General features: G+C 42.0%; 1 protein-coding gene across 4 annotated transcripts in view; it reads left to right on the top strand.

Annotated features, from left to right (window-relative positions):
• LOC124722019 (beta-1,3-galactosyltransferase 1-like) overlaps window positions 1–19304 on the top strand; it is a 120171-nt gene that overhangs the window by 61180 nt on the left and 39687 nt on the right. For all 4 annotated transcript variants that reach the window (XM_047247195.1, XM_047247197.1, XM_047247196.1 and 1 more), the window contains exon 2: window positions 7287–7479. In XM_047247195.1, coding sequence (XP_047103151.1) covers window positions 7287–7479 — 193 coding nt within the window. The remainder of the gene's footprint in view (window positions 1–7286; window positions 7480–19304) is intronic.

The raw sequence follows: 19304 nt of genomic DNA, 5'->3' as shown, positions 1-19304 counted from the left end.
AAAACATCATCTTATCTTCGATTTGTAAATTTCAAAGATCAACAACTGTATTGTTATCACCACCACCTTCTTCTCCTTGTTCTTCTTCTTCTTCTTCTTCCAGATCGAGCCATGGTGCACTATTTGTATGTGTACCATGGCACATGCCAAAGACATCACCACATTCTTCTTAAACTGTTTTATGTCACCAAAATTACAAGCAACATGACTCTGCATGGTTCTTGAACCAATTTCTAGGACTTGGTAACTATTTATTTTTGAGTTTCTGGTTATCCCTGTCAAGAGAGACATTAGTGAACTCATTTTTGAAAAAGGAGGATGGTCACTGAACCACTCGTAGACCTTTGCCCGGCCTTGCCCATCCCTAATTTGCCATGACACCTGGAGATCAACATGCTGGTTCCCACTTAATAAAGTCACTCCAGTAAACTCCTCTAATGCTGAGCAGATGGTGGCTGCTCCAGGAGATCCTCCAACCAACTTTGCTAGAACAGAGTTAGTTATGACTCCTCCTCATGCCAAACCACCTGAGCTTTTAATGGAGCATGTTAGTCTGTTCTATGGTCATGTCTGACCAAACCCCTGCCCAAGAAGATGCAATTCTATTTATGGTGAAATAATCCTTAGCTGCAAATCCTTGAACGCATCTGGCCGGCTAGTTTTTAATGCTATCATATCTTGAATGTAAAGATGTGCACATTTTGCATACTGAGAATTATCACTTGCATGAAAGAAAGGTATCATTTTCTGAACACATGCCAAATAACCATTCCCATTATCATGACATTCAAAATCTGTTAACCTGTTCATTAATGAAACCATATTGAAATACTCAACCCACAAAGCAGCAGTAGGTCCATTGTCTGTGTGACGAGCCAGCTCATTCTTAAATTTATTTGAAAGTGATGCCAAACAATCATCCCCCTCAATTTTTTGTACAGTAAGATCTTCTTTGTTGCTAAAAATGCTGATAAAACTCTTCTTTCCTTCCTCTGAGACACTGGCATCTTCCTGAATGATCAGAGATAAAACACTTGAACAACTAGGTGTTCTCTAATACCTCTGTTGTAAGCATGTCCAGTTAACATCTTTTCAACAGAATTTGCGGCATAAACTAAGCTTAACACTTCTTTCAGCCCAGACCATGCCATTGTGTGATCAGTGCACCCCACGAACGATTTTGAGTGTATGAAATCCTCCAAATCTCACGGATATTATCCCACACTGGATTTCTCGAGCCTTTATGTATAGTGGCTGGTCGAAAGTTACGAGACAAATTATGGCATCTTGCAGCTGGCTATTGTTAGCAGTGTATTGTAAATCTGTGTACTCTGTATTGTAGTCATTTGGTGGTGAATTGATGAACCTTAGGAAATTTTCTGCACTTCTTTCAACACTACTTGTGTTACTGAGAGGCTGCATAAATCCCTTTCACTGGGGAACTGCTGACACTTGTGGAGTGGTCTGCACAGAATGAAGCAATTTAACACACATCCACAGTATATCTGGCATGGTGGGTGTTAATATGTCAGAGGGAATGGGATCAATTATGTTAAAGTCAGGGACAGTAATGTGCCATAATGCATTTCTTCTGAGGTGTTCAAATGTTTGAAGTTCCCTGACACCAAGTTTGCCTACTGCTGTGCCAGAGAGAGCCAATTTAACCTTTTGGACCTCTTTAGATGGTGGAAGAGCTGAGGCTTGGGTGATGCATTTGATGCCCCCCCGCCCCCCCCCCCCCCCCATGCCCAAATACTGTGGAAACTATTCCAGCTATCGATAGTGGAGACATTGAAATTGGCGTTGTCGAATACATACTGACAAAATGTTCCACTTGGGACAGGCTATTCAGCGTGGCAGACAACTGATAGCTCTAGCTTTGTGCTATCTAATATGTTCCACTGAATCCGAAACCAACTAGTAGAATGATCAAAGTTTTTGATCCACACTTGCTGTGAATGAAGAGTGTGTCAGCATGTAGTATAGGTGATAGGAATGAATGAGGGTGAATGGCAGCAATGAGGGTATGGGATATAGGTGTCAGCTTTCTTTTAATTTTCTGTTTTGCCCTTTTTTTTCAGCTTCACTACAGAATTTTTGTCACTGGGTGGAGAAACAGAAAATCATACACCATTAACTGAACGTCTTCTAAGATTATAGTGGCAGCTGCCTTTACAGTTCTTACCTATTCTGCTTGTTCATTTGGCACTTTGAAGAATACCATGCATCATTTAAATTTTTTTGCCTGAGCTACGAAAGCGCAGAACAGTTTTACTGGTGTGGACTGTGCTGAAAACAATAGCATCCCCATACTTTTCTCTCTGTCTGTCCTTGACTGTCTTTATGTGAGGTTATGTTCCAGAAACTTGCGCCAACAACTCTTCTAAGGTGAACTGGCAGTCAAAATTCCCCTCTACGTAATAGAATGTTTCTTCTATTGATGCATTAATTCCTTTATTCTCATGGCATCCACTCTGTCTAGATTTAGGCACTGAACCGATGAAGAACCTTTTGTAGCAATCCTCATGATACTTTGCATTTGCAGTGTGTAGATCTCTAATGGAACAGATATGTCTTTGGGTGGTATCTCCCCATTCATCCTTCCTCTGCTGTGCATGAACTAAAATTTTATTATCGTAACTGTAAACCTTCCAATGCCATTTTGGGGTTTTTTCTTCTGTTTATCAAAAAAAAATTCATCAGCAGTTGCTTCTGCACAAAACAGACAGTTAGTTTTAAAATCAAATTTTGCTTCAGCTGAACGCAGTTGTTTGACTCCATCTGATGTTGAAGTCTGTTCCTCTGAAAGAGATTCTCTTGAAAACCTTTTTAATTGAATCACCTATAGTGTACTTTTTCTTGCGAGATGCATGAACAACACCGCTTGTTTTGTTTCTGAAACCTTCAGCTTTCCCATTTTTTCCTGAAATAACTGGTATTTAGCAATCCACATATTCCTTTCCCAACAACATTGCATAGGTCTCTGTCATCACACTCACAGATCAAACACTTCTCTGCCATTGTGTATAGGAACATATTTCATGTACAGTCTCTCTTAATCGTGGTAAGTAACTAATAACTTAGTAAAATTAATTCCAAATATAAGACAGTCTCTGCTAGAATATTTAATAAGGAATGACACGTTTCGTGCTCTTGGTGCACGATCATATAAACTGCAACAAGTAATTATTACATGAAACTTTTGATTTGTGAACCTGTCTAAACCATTAAATAGTAGTATAAACAAAAATTGCGAGGTACAAACATACCTTATAAAGGTAGAGGGAACCACTGAACTCACTCAACAGTAAAGTTGTTTTTGTCGACTCACATAACAGAAGTGGACATAAAATGCCATGTGTAAATTGAAGAGTGAGCAGTTCTCATGGTGGGGAAGGGGTCTTTCCCAGAAAAAAGCTGCAACAAACGTACAGTGTTCCAAGCAATCAGTTTCCCACCTACTGGTGCAAGGTGGCGTGCAGAGATGTACGTAGATTCTTTTCAAATGTGTAGTTCTATTAATAACTAATATCTGTATTCCACTTACTGTTAATGCAGTTGTGGAAAATTAAACACTTACTGCATGTGTCATCATCCAACGCATTTTGTGAAATATCAAAAATCTCCAGCTGTGTCTGCACACTGCGTCACCAGTGATTTACAAGGTGAGCTGTGGAAGGGTCAGAATAACTTGGTAAAAACCCTGGAGTTGGTCCTTGCAACATAATGGGGTAGGCGGAGTGAGGACTCATTAACATGCTCTTTGTTTTGCAGACGCACAAATAAGGGAAGTGCTTAACATCGCTCCACGTCATGTGTTCCATCATCTTCTACCCTCCACCGCCCATCCCCTCCTCCTCTCTCCAAACCCCCACCCTTACTTGCTGCCACCTGTTTCATCATCAGAACAAAATTTGTCCATAAGTACTGTTCTACTACGTAAATGAGTTAGAGCCATTTAATATCTGGTCTTAATCAACTTCATTTAACAATAAATTTTCACCCCTTGTAATGTGAAAACTATTGATCCTAGAGAAAACAGGACCATTTTTCTAGAAAATTCAGCATACTTAATTTCGTTCTGGGAAACGTTTCCGCTAGATAGAAGCCACGGTTTTCGAGTTATTCAAGAAAAACTTAAAAAAAAAGTGATATTTAAACGTGCCCCCCCGCCACACACACACACACACACACACACACACACACACACACACACACACACTCATGCCCTACAGATCAGGATTTTTAGTATGTTGTTCATGACACACACGCCCCCCCCCCCCCTTTACCACTATACAAAAATTTGCGACAACATGAATTTTTCCCCTAATTGCCATTTTTTTGTCTTCGTTGACTGAGCTATATGCTATTTGACAAGTGCAAATTCCACAGATTATCAGTTGTTGCATTGCTTATAGTAGTGTTAGTGAATAAAACAAAGTTCAACAGAATACCAATCCCTATTCGTAAAATTCTCTCTTGCTTCCAACTAAGTCAAGTAGTTTAAAATTCATGAGCTTGTGACTGAGTAGTGCTTGGCTATTTTCAAATGATGGCTGTCATGATGTTACTGCTGCCATCCTTATACAGGGTGTCCAAGTTGAAATGGTCAGTACTCAGGAATATGACAGGAATGATCAATGGAAGCAACAAAGTAAAGTAAAGTAAACGTGGACTATCAAATGCATACCATAAGAGATATGAGCATCTGATAATCTTTGATACTGTGGAACAAATCTCTTTTGGTGCAAGTTCTTTGCTCTTCATATTTTGGGAAGAGGTCATATGGACAAAAAATAAGGGAGAAAAAGTCCAGTAAACATGGGCTCTAAATTGCGTACCTTGAGAGCAACAAGCAATCATTCATCTCCGCTACTGTGGAACATAGTTCTGCTGAATAAGTGCACAGAACTCTTAAGTTATGCATTTTAGAGCCCATCTTTACTGGACTTACTTGCTTCGAATGATTGGTCCTTTCATAGCTCTAAATATTTGCCATCCGTTGTGGGGCATCCTTTATACCTGTGATGTCGCTGATGGCCAGTCCAGTGCCATATAATATAATGTTCTGGTTGCAAAACAACTGTGCTTCATTCAACCTTCCAGTGACTGAGTCCCAAGCTGTGCTTAACTGCAGCCCGTCACATTTATTTAGGGCATTTTCAGAAATTTCAGTCTCAATTGCTTTGATTAAGCTATCCCAGAAACCATTTGCCCGTTTAATAATAAATCTTATGCCAAATACAATTCAGTGTTTGTTTCCTGGAGCTTGCTCGGTTACTGCTGATTTCTCAGGATCCTGTAGGCGGAAACGTGTCTTATGTTCTACATGCCACTGTTCCAATAGTGTTCACAGTCAGTCCATTACAAATCTGTCCACACCCACGCAGTATTGTGTACATTACTGGCGTGCTAAGGCTTACATCATATTTCACTGGACTAATCTGTTGTCTTATTTTTGCTGGAGACCTGACGACTAAATCAATTGTTTTCCTCCTCTGGAGCCATCTAGTCTTTCCTGTTACTGAGCCACATAATGGCAAAAATATGAGATGCTTTGTGTCATCCTAGTCGGCCAGTGAAAGATGATACAGGCCTCAGAATGCCAGCATACCAAGTAGGTGTGGATATTTTTGTGTTGGAAAGACTGTGCGAATTGTTGGTGTTTCCGCCTGTGCTTTCCTAAGAAATCGGTGGTAGCACTGTCTCTATTGATACATATCACTAAACTGATTTTTGTACTGGACTAACTGTATACTGCTGTATTGAACAGGCATGTAAAGTTTTGCTTTAAAAGTAATTTTGTTTGGGCTAGTTCCAGCTACACATTGTGCGAATTAAATTGCAAATATCTGCCGAAACGCCAGAGTAAATGGCTCTGACGACTCTTAGGTGAGAGACCCAGTATAAGGATGACGGCAGCAACCGCACGGCAATCACTACTTGAGAATGGCTAGATAGTGCTCTTCCAAAAGCTCATGGATTTTAAATGACATCATTTTGCTGGAAGCTTGAGAGAATTTTATCATATTGCTGTAAAACCATGCATTCATGTACCAGTCCCTTTATTTTGTAAAATAACTCAAATAATCTTACTACTTTATTGAAATGTGGTGCTCCAATTGCCAATTGTTTTGTACCACTAGTTTTGTTACTGCGACTTCTTACCAGCCAATTGAGAGTTATTCTCAAATGCTTTAAATGTTTATTCTGAGGACAGTGCAATTATATAAAAAAATGTATAAATTCAGACACACAATTGTTGTCTGGAGTAAATAACTAACTACGCTGAAATAACTAACTAAGCTGAAATTTTGTAACATTAGTTACCAGTCGATCAACTGATACTGATATTACATCAGACTTTCTGTAAAATTCTTGTACTTGCCCTCCATTTTGTAAAATGTGGGAAACGTCTTTGTCAGACTTTAAGATGGAGCTGAATAAAGAAAACATCCCTAATCTGAAGACACTTCTAGAGAATCTTCATATTTTTAACAGTCTCTGGCTAACTGAAGTTACAAATTGTCCTATTGATCTACAGTATCTTCGGTACTATCAAAAAATTTAACTTTACCTGTTTTATGCTTATACCAATTACTGATTGCTTAAAGTCTGGTTACCAAAGAATGAATAAAAGCAGTTTACCTGGATTTTTACTTTCACAGCCTCTTTATTTTATGTACTTTGTAAGTTATCACTACTTTCTTCTTCATCTCATCTCAAAGGTTAGAGTGTGTTCTCTGAAATACTGATCATGTTGACAGACCTATCTGTAGTGTAGCCTAAGGTGTAAATTAGCCTGGATGGTTATAGGCCTAATTTAGTGAGTTGGTGAAACCAGCAAACATTAATGCCAAACAAAGGTTATTGTAACAGATTGACCTGTGGCATAGCCTAATGTTTACATCTGCACCATGTTTAAAACGCTTCGTAATATTTAACACTGCAAGGTTGATTCAGGAAACCTATATTGGAAAATAGACAAGTTTTATTTTGATGCATATTTTTTACACATCATACGTAAACTACAAAAAAAATCTGGGGGGGATTCCACATTGTAACTTTTGCTCATATTCAGCTGAATAATCTAGTTTCTGTGGTTCTGAACTAAATATATGTCTGAGAATAAATTCATGGTAACACTCTTTTTAGGTGTTTTTGTGTGTTGCTACCCACTTGGCTTTTATTCTTTTTACGTGGAAAGCAGCTCCTGATTTTCATTTTTGATGTGCTGACACGTATACGTATGTGTCTGCCATTAAACCAAACTCTTTCTGTTCCAGATGGAGAGGGTGCACAAACTACATGAAGTGCGCCCATCTCTCAGCCAGATCACACACACAGAGTTCCATCATGGCCACAGCCGTCGATATCTACGATGTTTTGTAGCATGTTTCGTGTTCTTATTCTTTCTGTTAATGCTGTATGTCCCAGCATATCATCAGACTCGTACACGCGAAGACCAAATACACATTGGTAAGTTCTTTGCGTGATGTCTTTCTAGGGTTTAAGGGTGGTATATCTTTGGAATATCTTGTCTGCATCTGGAGGATTTATACGGACAGACAACTGAAATCAATTCGCAAAGAGTATTTAAAGAGCCACATTGTTTGATCAGAAATGCATAGTACCTAAAATAAAAGATTTTCCCGATTATGACTTGAAGTTGTACAGTCTACTCTAAAAGTTTTGATAAAGTAATCAGGTACTTTCTATAAAGTTATGTGCACAGTGCATCTCCTCATACCATTAACTGAAAGCTCCATGATATGCCTCCTTATGTATGTTGTTCAGGAGAGCTACAAAGAAACAAGCTGATTCTGTGGTTTAAAAGTCACTGGTCGGTTTTTTAAAAATTGATGGAGGGGAGGGGGGGGGGGGGGGGGGGGGGGGGGGAGAATAAGAATCCATACAGGTTAAGAATCAGATTGTAAGGTAATAGCTGAAATGCCTGTGTTGAGGAAATCTCAAGAAATGCTTACATGTTTTGTTAGCCAGTGAAGCACATTGTCACGACACATTATTTTGTGCAGGCCCACATTAACTTCCTGAATTCGTATTAAAAGGTTTGACAGTTATTGTGCAGCTTATTAATCTGTGATTACTATCCTTATTTCTTAATGTAATGGTAACAGTTCTGACCTTCAAGAAAAAATAAAAAAATTCAGTACAGTGTGTGTTCTGATCCTTGACCGGACAATGTAATATCAACTAACTGCATTCCTGAGGTGAAGACTTTAGTACAAAATCTTAGAGGCATTAGCTGCTTGAATCCCAGGAGTACTCTATGTGTGTAGGTAAGGGCAGTGATCATTCTCCAAAACGACAAATGCGCTTTTTGCAGAGTGCCACAAAAGACAGTAGCTGTGGGAGGTGAAAAATCAACAAATGCACCCACAATCAAATCCATATTGAAATCATAACAAAGGCATCACAGTCATGCTCCCACTTAATCTCTATGGTTGACTGTCATGTGGAATGTCACAGAGATAGAGATGATGATGATGATGATGATGATGATGATGGTTTTAAGGGGGGGGGGGGGAGGGAGGTGGGGCAGTCCAGCCATGCAATGCTTGTACAGAATACTACATATAATGGTGCTGTTGTTTGTTGTTCCTTAAAGTGAACAGTGAACCAGATTTCACCCATTTTTAAAATTTTTTGTCTCACTCGTATTAAACCAGAGTCAGAAATAAATTATAGTAATTTTAGTAAAAATGCTCAGCGTACTGTAGCCCTGAGACAGATAGACATATATCCAATTTCTCTTAAATTGAGTGGTCTTTTCTGTGCACAGCATATATTTCAAGACTTAAAATAATCACTGAAGTGTAGATGTTCAAGATTTTCTAAGACTATGCACATACCAGTAGGCTTTAGTTTTGAGGAACAGAGCCACAAGTGAAATAACAAAAATCATGAAATCTTAATAACTGAAGATCATGCAGTAGTACCATAAAAATCTTCTTACTGTCTGGTTGTAACCACACTGAACTCCAAATAAAAAAACAGGGCCATCAATGAAATACAACACGCTAGAACTGAAAGCAAGTTTATTACCAACACCAGCATACAGCAAGAACAGAATGCAGAGTGCAACGATTTATACAAAAACTGAATATTCAAGACTATACAAACATTACAAACATAATATATGTCAAGAACATTCCAGATTTGATATATACTAAATATCAAATAACTACTGGTGGTGGAGTTTGAACTGATGATGTGCAACATGCCAAACAGTGAGGATAACCACTGTGCTGCACTGATGCACCACAGTGCATAGCATTGCTCCCTCTCCAGGAGAAACAGGAACCCACTGTTTCAGAAGTTCTCACTACATCCTGGATTTAGATTTTGTCAATGGCCTTCTGTATCATGGTGGTGGTATATTATAATGTTCTGGTCTTGATGTTACATCCTCTTCACTGTGATCAGCATTGAAGACCACCACTCACACCAAAGCTTTATCGTTGAGCGGTTGTTCTGTTTCCTCGAACCTTCAACTGTAGATCTGCACCTCTCAGCTGTAGTAGGACTTCATATAGAGGACATGCACAGTGTCTCTGTGCTTTTGGTGTGAAGAAGGATCATAATCCTAGACTTCATATGTGACACCCAACAAGCACCTAAGGATGCAAAAAAACCCAAAGTAGCACTTTAGTAACATTGTGATAGATCTACTTGTCGCAAAGGCATAAAAATCCATGCCAAGTCTCCTGGGCTGTACCTCACAGGCCGGTGCTGGCTGTTATAGTGCTCTCGGTCTTTCTCCTGGGTGTTCAAATCCCAATACTCATATCTGATAGACTGTCAAAGTATAATTTTATAACAAATCTTTCAAATCACGTCTTTGCATATGTTTGTGAAATGTATTCTGCCTCTGAGAACATGTATGATTGAATTATTCATAAAATAGTGATAACTTAACTTGTTATCCTCATTCAATATTGTTGTTGGCTCTGTAACTAGAAGTATAATCAGTTTTGGCTAAACTGTAGGTGTGACATAATTTGTTTGTTCTAATATTTTTGACAACACAATTGTCAGTATTGAAACATCTTTAGTGGTAGGATGTTCCACATAGTCAACCTGACTATTGTCCAGTAGAGCTGGGGACAGTGTAGCTATTGTCATAGCAGCTTCATGACCATGGACTGGAAAGAATGGTGTGAAGCCTGTAGTGTGTTGCTTCGCTGTGTTGTATGCTAATGTCACAGTGTGTAGCACTGTATACCAGTCTCTCTGTTCAACATCAATGTGTATTGAGAGCATATCTGCCATTGTCTTATTAAAGCATTCCGTGAGGACATTCATCTGTGGATGGTATGCAGTCGTCATGCTGTGGGTGATGTCACAATGTGAAATTACCTGTGATGCTAGTCTTGCACGGAAAACTTTCCTGCGATTAGATATTGTCACACTGGATGCTCTCTGTTTCAGAATGATATCTTCTGCAAGGAATTTTGCAATTTCTGGGCTTCTGAAGTTGGCACAATGTTGGTGACAGTGTAGTGGGTGAGATAGTCAGTGCAGACTGTTATCCATTGATTGACATTTGTCAGCTTAGGGAACCTTCTCAAGAGATCGATTCCAATTTCAGGAATGGCACTGCTGCAGGTGGGATTCGTAACAGATGCCCTGGAGGTAATAGTGGCATGTGCTACTATCATTAGCACTCCTTACAGTGATTCGGATAGTGTATAACAGATCAGTAGAGACCAGGTCAGTGACATATTCAGGGCAAACGGTTTCTCATCTGTTCAAATTCCCTTACAATTGTTGCAGGCTGTGTACCCAGCTGAGAAGTTGGCCCTGCTGATACAACACCAACTATACTTGCTCCAGTGGCAGGGAAAACAGGTGTCATTCTGCTGGCTCCTCCTTTTTTATTCTTGCAGTCAGCCAACCTCATTCATCTGCTATATTGTTTTAGCTCCTTATACCCTTTTCCTCCTGTTTAGTCAATGTTCTAATATTGACGCAATACTTCGTTCCGTGCTTCTGTGCGGGTACGCATATAGTTTTCTGACTTCTGTTACTTTTATTTTACATTCTGTTTTATACTCCTGTTTAGTGTACTTTACCGACACTTGTCTCAAACAGTTTTTGCACGGACACTGAAGACCCGTACCAACATATCCACACACACATACACACAGACGAGGCCAGTGATATCTGCATTTGAGTTTTTCTGGAGTATTCACAAATCCCAAGTGACGGAATGTTGGAGTGTCATGGAAATACTTAAGGATAGGTGGCCACAGATGAACTGAGATGATGAGCAACCATTTCTGCCCCATAACATTGTAGGTCCTCTTGTATAAAATTCTGTTTACCAATTTTCGTTTTCCTTTCATCAGTTCCTCATTCATCAACACTTTTATAGTTTTCAACAATGCTGGATCTTCATTCTTTTCAGCAGCAGTGTGATTTAATGCAGTGATGACAGAGATTTCGTCTGTGCTGCTGTCTTCTGACAAAGGATTCTTTGAAAGGCAGTCAGTGTCCTTACATTTGCATCCTTTTTTGTATACTATTGTGACTACGTACTTCAGAAGCGATGCCCAGCTCACCAGCCGACATGAAGGATCCTTGAGGCTAGTCATCCAGCAGAGAGTGTGGTAATCCATCATAACAGTGAATGAATGCTTTGCTGAATAAATATGGAAAGAATTTTGTTGATGGCCCACCATTTTAAAGGCAGTCTTCCTCAGTTTTAGGGTAGTTCATCATAGACTTGTAGAATATTCAGAAGCATAAGCTATCATCTTTTCAGCGCCTTCCTGAATTTGTACTAGAACTGCCTCTATCCCAAAACTGCTAGTGTTGGTGTGAAGCTCTGTCTTGACATTCTCATCATATAATGCTATAATTGGAGATGATTGTAGCACTTCCTTAAGGACAAGGAAAGGTCTTTCTTGCACTTTGTTCCAGGAAAATTTGGTGTCTCCCTGCAGTAGTTCTTGAAAGGGAAGTGCCTTGGTACAAAAGTTCTTTATGAAATGCCAGTAGTACAAACAAATTTTGAGAAGACTTCACACATCATGAATCTGCCAGGGGATCGGAAAATCTATGACTGCTCTTATATTTTCTGGACTGGGATGGACTCCATCATCGTTCATTCACGCAAAGATTTTTGTTTTGTCAGTGATTTAGAGGCATTTTTTCCAATTTGGGAGAGCTGCAGTCTGAGCACATTTTAACATCTTTGTCAGGCATTTTAAGTGTTCTTCAGATGTCTTTGAAAAAAGATGGCATCATGCATATAGCAAAGATATATCGTTCACTTAAGGTGTCGAATCAGGTTGTCCTTCATACATTCGATGGTGGCTGGAACGTCAAATAGTCCAGACTGTGTAACTCCTGCTGTGTCATCTGAACAAGACACAGCCAGGGCAAAAGCTCCACAGGCACAAAGATGTGAGCTGATGCCAGTGCCACTTGCACAAGTTCCACCAGTGCCACAGGTGGTGCTGAGGAAGAAGACATTGACTTTGCCTCGGCCAATTTCTGACTGAGTGCAATCCGCTAATGACCAGACGACAACATACAGAAGCCTACTTGGAAGATAGAAGAGCAGCTCATGCTCACTGGGCTACAGACCATCGTCCAGGGCTGAATTAGACAGTTGTAAATTGCATTTGCTATGTACTGTGAAGCTTACCTACAATTATTTGCTCTTAGCCTTTGAGAGCCTTTTTTGTGTTATATAATATGCAGTGTTGCAGACTTCGTTATTTGACAAGTCACAAAGATAAGTAAACCTTTTTAACTCATTTGTGTGACTTTGTTCCTAATGTGTTGGAGTGTTGTAGACCTGTGTTTTCCTATCCTGTTACCTGACCCTGGGGCATAGCTATGTAATAGGAGCAGGGAGAAATTGTTGTAGCAGCATACTGCACCAGAAGCTGTTTCACGAACTCACAAACTGGCTGTTTCGTAACAACAGTGGCGACTCGGCCTCCACTGCAGTAGCAATGAGGGTTTACAAAAACTTTGAACCCATAGAGGCTGTCAGTGTTGTCAACCTCTATTTATCAATAATGTCCATAGATTATATACTTTGCTCCTTTCAAGCAGTTGAGGGCATTATCCATGCGGGGCAATGGATAGATATTTTTCTTAGTGATTTTGTTCAGTTGTCCATAGTTCAAACAGAGATGCCATTGCCGTCATCCTGCTTCACAGGACCACAAGGGAGAACCAAGGATCTGAGAAGGTTGAAAGATGTCATCTTACAGCATCTTACCCATTCCCTTCTGGTTTTTCCATCATTCAGGTGGTGACACTATATGATTGCTGGATAATTGGTAAATAATCCCCAATGTTGATATTGTGTTTTACCGTGGGCCACTTGATCTGGCTTTTCTCCTCTCCAGAATTGAAAGCATCCATACATTAATGCAGAATGGCTATCACTCATTGACACAATCACTGACATTGCTCAGATTCAGGCTAGATCCTATTGGCAGTTCAATAGTAGATTCCTCCCCTACACTGTCTGTAGTGATATCAAAGCAAGATTCTTTGCCCATGACACTAATCTTCCCTTCCTGGACTGGTTTGGCTGTCCCTATGCACACACCTTCAGGGATGAGTTTGGGGCTGCTTGTGACAGTAATTGATCGAAAGTTCTCCTTGATCATTTACCACACTTACCATGCTTATGATCATCATAGGCAACTATATTTCTTATGTGAGCCTTAATAGAGTAGCTTTTTTCAATTGGCAAAAGCTGCACAATTTAACTGAGCATCTCGACTGATGACTGGAATGCATCTAGTTTATGATGGCAGGATAACAGTGTCTTAAATGGCAAACAACTGCCAAGAGCAATCTTTATTGTGTGTGACTGTTGGAATAGCTTCGACGTTCTGGATCTCTTCCGCAATCTATGATCACTTGTGATGCCTGCAGAAGTCTTATAAGAGAAGAAGATCATAACTACATTCTGTTAAAATGACAAATGTGAAGAGCGGTGTTCTGTCAGTGATAGTTATTCTTGCAATACATGTTCCCGTCAGGTGGATGTACTTGCCATTTTTGATTATCAGTACAATCACTTTTGTATCATGGAACATAGTTTTCTTTAGCTAATGATCATAAGCATCTGACATAACAGGAAAGGAAGCCCCTGTGTTGACTAGTGCCCAGATAGGCTGATCATTGATGATATCAGTGAGATTTCTTGACATTTTGGTGACTATAATCCATGCCTTTTTTGCATCGGTGATGGCCTCACTTCCATAAATGGTCACCTTATTTTAATTTTCCTGAAGTCATAGCTAGGCAGCAGCTGGTACCTCTGTACAGCGATGGGAAATGGCTCCTTTGTGTTAGGGAGCGGCATCTTATGGGGTACAGCAGTGGACTTCATCCTGCATGTTGACTATAATCACCTTCAGCTGACTGGCATGAATAGCACTGTTGTGATGGATGATATCTTGTGGCATGGTGGTGGTGGTGGTGGTGGTTTATATAGGGCACTCAACAGCTAGATTATCATAGCCATCCAAAAATCACCTTCTTTCTCAAGCAGTAGCGTAAAATCTGTCCAGGGCATCGACAGTGGAAACAGCCCCTTATGTGTCCTCCATCCGCCAAATGTCTTTTCTTCTCTGGGACATTTTATTTGGTGGAGGAGTTGATTGTACCTGTATTGGTTGGATGCTGGGTTGTCGGTTGAGGGTGATGGCATAAATCTGCATTGGCAAAGTCCACTCTTCCTAGCACATTCGACTGGTTGTGGAGATTGGTGCCAAACATTGGTAAAGCTCTTCAACATATTGTATCACCTCTTGAATTATGGGGGTCGATGTTTGATTCTCTCTCTCTCTCTCTCTCTCTCTCTCTCTCTCTCTCTCTCTCTCTCTCTCTCTCATGTATACAGTCTGACAGCTCTGGCTGCCATAAAATGCTGTATCTCTTCTCCTACTCCCTGGCATTTGAGAGAGGCAGGATTATGGTGGTCTTCCATAGCTGCCATAGGGACCACATTCAGGAGATGATCATAGCTCCTTCATCCAACTCTTTTTCTGTTGCATTTTCTTGATATCCTGGCGCCACTTGATAATTTTTTCTGTTGTTGTGACGTCCTTTGTTAGAGTTTGTCGGCTTCTGTCATATCTGGATTCACAACGTTGCAAAGGGTCAAAACATTCTGTGGGTATGACTGTGTCATTTTGTCGTGATGTTGGGCCCTGTTCTTTAATTGTTCTTCTGCGAAGTAGGCTTGCTGTTGATTGTCACCAAATGTTTTCTTCAGTTGGGGCTAGAGCTTCTCCCACCTATTGAGCTTCTCTTTGTTCTCAAACTGCTGCTGGACTGTGCTACTCAGGTAAAAGTATACATTTGTCAAATGCATTACATCATCCCACCTATTGTATTTGGCAACTCGCTTCAATCCTTTCGGCCATTTTGTTAGGTCAATGTACTGCTTGTATTCTGGTTCCTGTTCATGTGGGTGACTGCTTTTATGTTGTCTGAGTGGAACCATGGTGATGTAAATGTTTTGAAGTATTCGGCATCTCCACCAATGTCACATCATAACCACACTGAAGTCCTAATCCGAAGGCAGAGTCATCAGTGAATACAACACTTACAACTGAAAGCAGGTTTACTACCACAACAGTGTACAGCCAGAACAGAACTGTCCTCCTGGTTGGAGAGTGCAGCTATTTGAATAGCCATTGAATACTCCAGAATACACAAACATTACAAGCATTACAAACATTGAGATATTTCAAAAACTCCCGTGGAGCAGTAAATACGAAGTAACAAATACTTGCTGGTGGTTGGGTTGAACCGGCGATCCACAGCATGGCACGCAGTGAGGTTAACCACTACTCTATGCTACACTACACTACACTGCACTGTATTCATCACAGCTTGTGACATCCCCCTGCGGGTCTGTGGGATAGAATAGGCCGGAGGTATTCCCGCCTGTTGTAAGAGGTAACTAAAAAGAGTCCCACACTTTTTGGCCCTATGAGTTCAGGTCCCATGCAATGGTTGGACCTGCCACTTTCAAAATTCTACAGAAGTGCGGGCCATATGGGGAAGGATGCCTTACGTCGTGCACGAGTTATCCATAATGCCCTTAGATTTGATCTCTTGAATCTCTTGTCATGGCTTTGCATCTCCACCAGCGATTCACCTATTTGGGCGAGGACACTTTCTGGGGTATGTCATCTTCTTCCATTGTCTCTTGTCCTCTTTCGCCCCCATGACAATATTGGATTTCTCTGTGCCCAATATCCAGCACAGTAGCCAGTCCGTTGTGGTGGGGCCATCGTGTACCCATTTGGTGGTAGCCCCCTGACAAAACAGGGATTGTACTGCTGATACCTGAGCTGTAAACTCCCCATGTATATCAGGGAGAAGATGCCTGTCTTCCTGGGGCATCAGGATTCCTGACAATGGCCATTATGCCAGTTGGCCTTTGCTGTGGCTTGGTGGTACCCATGGGGAGAGCCCCTGATCAGAGTGGGTGGCATCAGGATGGATGACCCGCAATGAAGCGGACTCATTCATATCTTGCTGGTGACCGTACGGCACCAGCAGTCACTAAGAAGGGCAAGATCGAATACAACGCCGACAGGTACGACCCTAAATCATTTCCCTCCCTCGCTACACCGTGGGAGGAACGTAGAGCTACAGAACGGAGAGAGCCATATTCACCTCGGTTTTTAGTCTGTAGCAGAACTGATTGTGACTCCTTTCTACCTACGAAGCCACAGTTTTTCATGGAACACCTTAAGGATAAGTTTGGAGAAGTGACAGCGCTGTCCAAGATGTGAAACGGGGCAGTCTTGATTCAGACAGCATCCCCAGTCCAATGCCAAGCATTATTCGACTGTGACAAGCTGGGTGATATTCCTGTTTCTGTCACTCCCCATAAATGGCTCAACATGGTCCAGGGGATTATTTTCCATAGCAGTCTCCTCTTGCACTTTGATGATGTGCTCTGCGCCAATTTAGAATGGTGGGGTGTTCATTTCATTTGGTGCATTTACAGGGGACCCAAAGACAACAGGGTTGCTACTGGTGCCTTCATCTTGGCCTTTGGGGATGATTCATTGCCTGAAAAGGTCAATTTGATGGTTTACCGCTGTGATAAACCATACGTCCCTCCCCATATGCGGTGCTTTAAGGGCTGGAAGTTCGGGCACATGCCTTCCTGCTGCACTTCCAGCACCACATTTTGAGACTACGGACGTCCACTGCACTCACATACTCCATGTGCGCCACCTCCCACTTGCATCAACTCCTCTGCTCGCCAGACTGCTCAGTACCCTAAAAGGAGCCGAAAACCATGGAGTACAAGACCCTGGACTGGTTGACTTACACGGAGGCTAAACGTAAATTTGAAAGATTACACCTCATTCAGTTGACATTGACATATTCTGCAGCTACGTCGTCATCTCTGTCCCAAGTGTCGGTGGTTCCTCTCTCTCTGCCATGAACAGTCGTCCCTCCGGGGCCACCATAATACATCTGCTCCCTTGGTGGTAGGGGGCAAATCTTCCTCCGTTGCTCCCAAAGCACCTACTTCAGGAGCAAGGCCTTCCAAACGCGGGGGACGTTGGTCCCCTTGCCCCTGCCGGAGAAGCAACAGCCTCCTCTGGCTCCTCTCATGGGGAATGGGTTCCTTGGGGCCCTTTCTCCGAAGGTCTCCACTAATGCCATGGCAGACACTCACCAGTGGCTCAAGGAGCCAAAAGCTGCTGGATGAAGAGCTTCACGGTCTTCCTGCCTGAAGCTGTTTCGGGGAAATCTTCCCAGCAAGCCCCTAAACAGAAGCGAGAGAGCAAGCAAACTAAGTAGTAGTCTGCTAAGCAACAGGACTCTCTGGTGGCCACAACATCACCACTCCCTATCGATTCTGCGTCTAAGGATGCAGTGGGGATCTTAGCGTCCCCTGTGGACTTGGATCTCACTGATGCCTCATCCACTATAGAAATGGCTACAACTACACCATAGGTGGCAGCAGGTGCCTCTGAGGCGTAACCTGCCTCCTTGCGTGCTTCATGCGTTTCCAGCCTCACGATAATGTCATCTTCCAGTGGAATTGCAGCGGTTTTTTCCACCACCTGGCTGAGCTATGGCAACTCTTAAGCTTTACACCTGCTTTCTGCATTGCCCTTCAGGAAACCTGGTTCCCAGAAATGCAGACCCCTGCCCTCCATGGCTATAGGGGATATTACAAAAACCATAGTGACTATAATAGTGTGTCAGGTGGAGTTTGTGTCTATGTCCTGAATTTAGTATGCAGTGAACCTGTGCCCCTTCAAACCACTCTTGAAGCTGTGGCTGTCAGGATAAGGACAACACAGAAAATAACTGTCTGCAATGTATATCTTCCTCCAGATGGTGCAGTACCCCTGAACGCATTGGCTGCACTGATTGATCAACTCTCTAAACCTTTCCTACTTTTGGGAGATTTTAACACTCAGAACCCCTTGTGGGTGGGTGGCACCGTGCTTACTGGCCAAGGCAGAGATGTCGAAAATTCACTGTCACAACTCAACCTCTGCCTCTTAAATCCAGGTGCCCCCCCCCCCCCCCCCCACACACACACACTCTCACACACTTCAGTGTGGCACATGGCACATATTTGGCCATTGATCTCACGGTTTGCAGTCCTGGCCTTCTCCCAGCTATCCACCGGAGAGCACATGACGACGTGTGTGGCAGTGACCATTCCCCATCTTCTTGTGGCTGCCCCAGCTTCAGGCCCACAGACACTTGCCCAGATGGGCTTTAAATGAGACAAACTGGGAAGCCTTCATTTCTGCTGTCAACATTGAATCTCCCCGACATGGTAACATCAATGTGGTGGTTGAGCAGGTAACTGCAGTGGAAAATGCAATCCCTCATTCTTTAGGGTGCCCCCGGTGAAAGACATTCCCTTGGTGGTTGCCAGAAGTCACTGAGTCAATTAAGGAGCGTTGGTGAGCTCTACAGCAGCATAAGCTACACACTTCCCTGGAGCACCTCATAGACTTTAAACGGCTCCATGCCCGCGTTTGCCAGCTTATCAAACGATGGAAACAGGAGTGTTGGGAGAGATACTTCTCGACCATTGGGTGCCATTCGTCACCTTCCCAAGTCTGGGCAAAGATCAAACGAGTTTTTGGGTACCAGACCTCAGCAGGTGTTCCTGGTGTTAACATAAATGGCATGTTATCTACTGACGCAATGACGCAATTGCAATTGCCGAGCACTTTGCTGAGCACTATGCTCACACCTCTGCATTGGAGAATTACCTCCCCCCCCCCCCCCCCTCCACC

This window comes from Schistocerca piceifrons, chromosome X, assembly GCF_021461385.2.
Source record: "Schistocerca piceifrons isolate TAMUIC-IGC-003096 chromosome X, iqSchPice1.1, whole genome shotgun sequence".
Classification (NCBI taxonomy): Eukaryota; Metazoa; Arthropoda; class Insecta; order Orthoptera; family Acrididae; genus Schistocerca; species Schistocerca piceifrons.
Note: the sequence above shows the minus strand (reverse complement) of the source record. Positions and strands in the feature narration are given on the sequence as shown.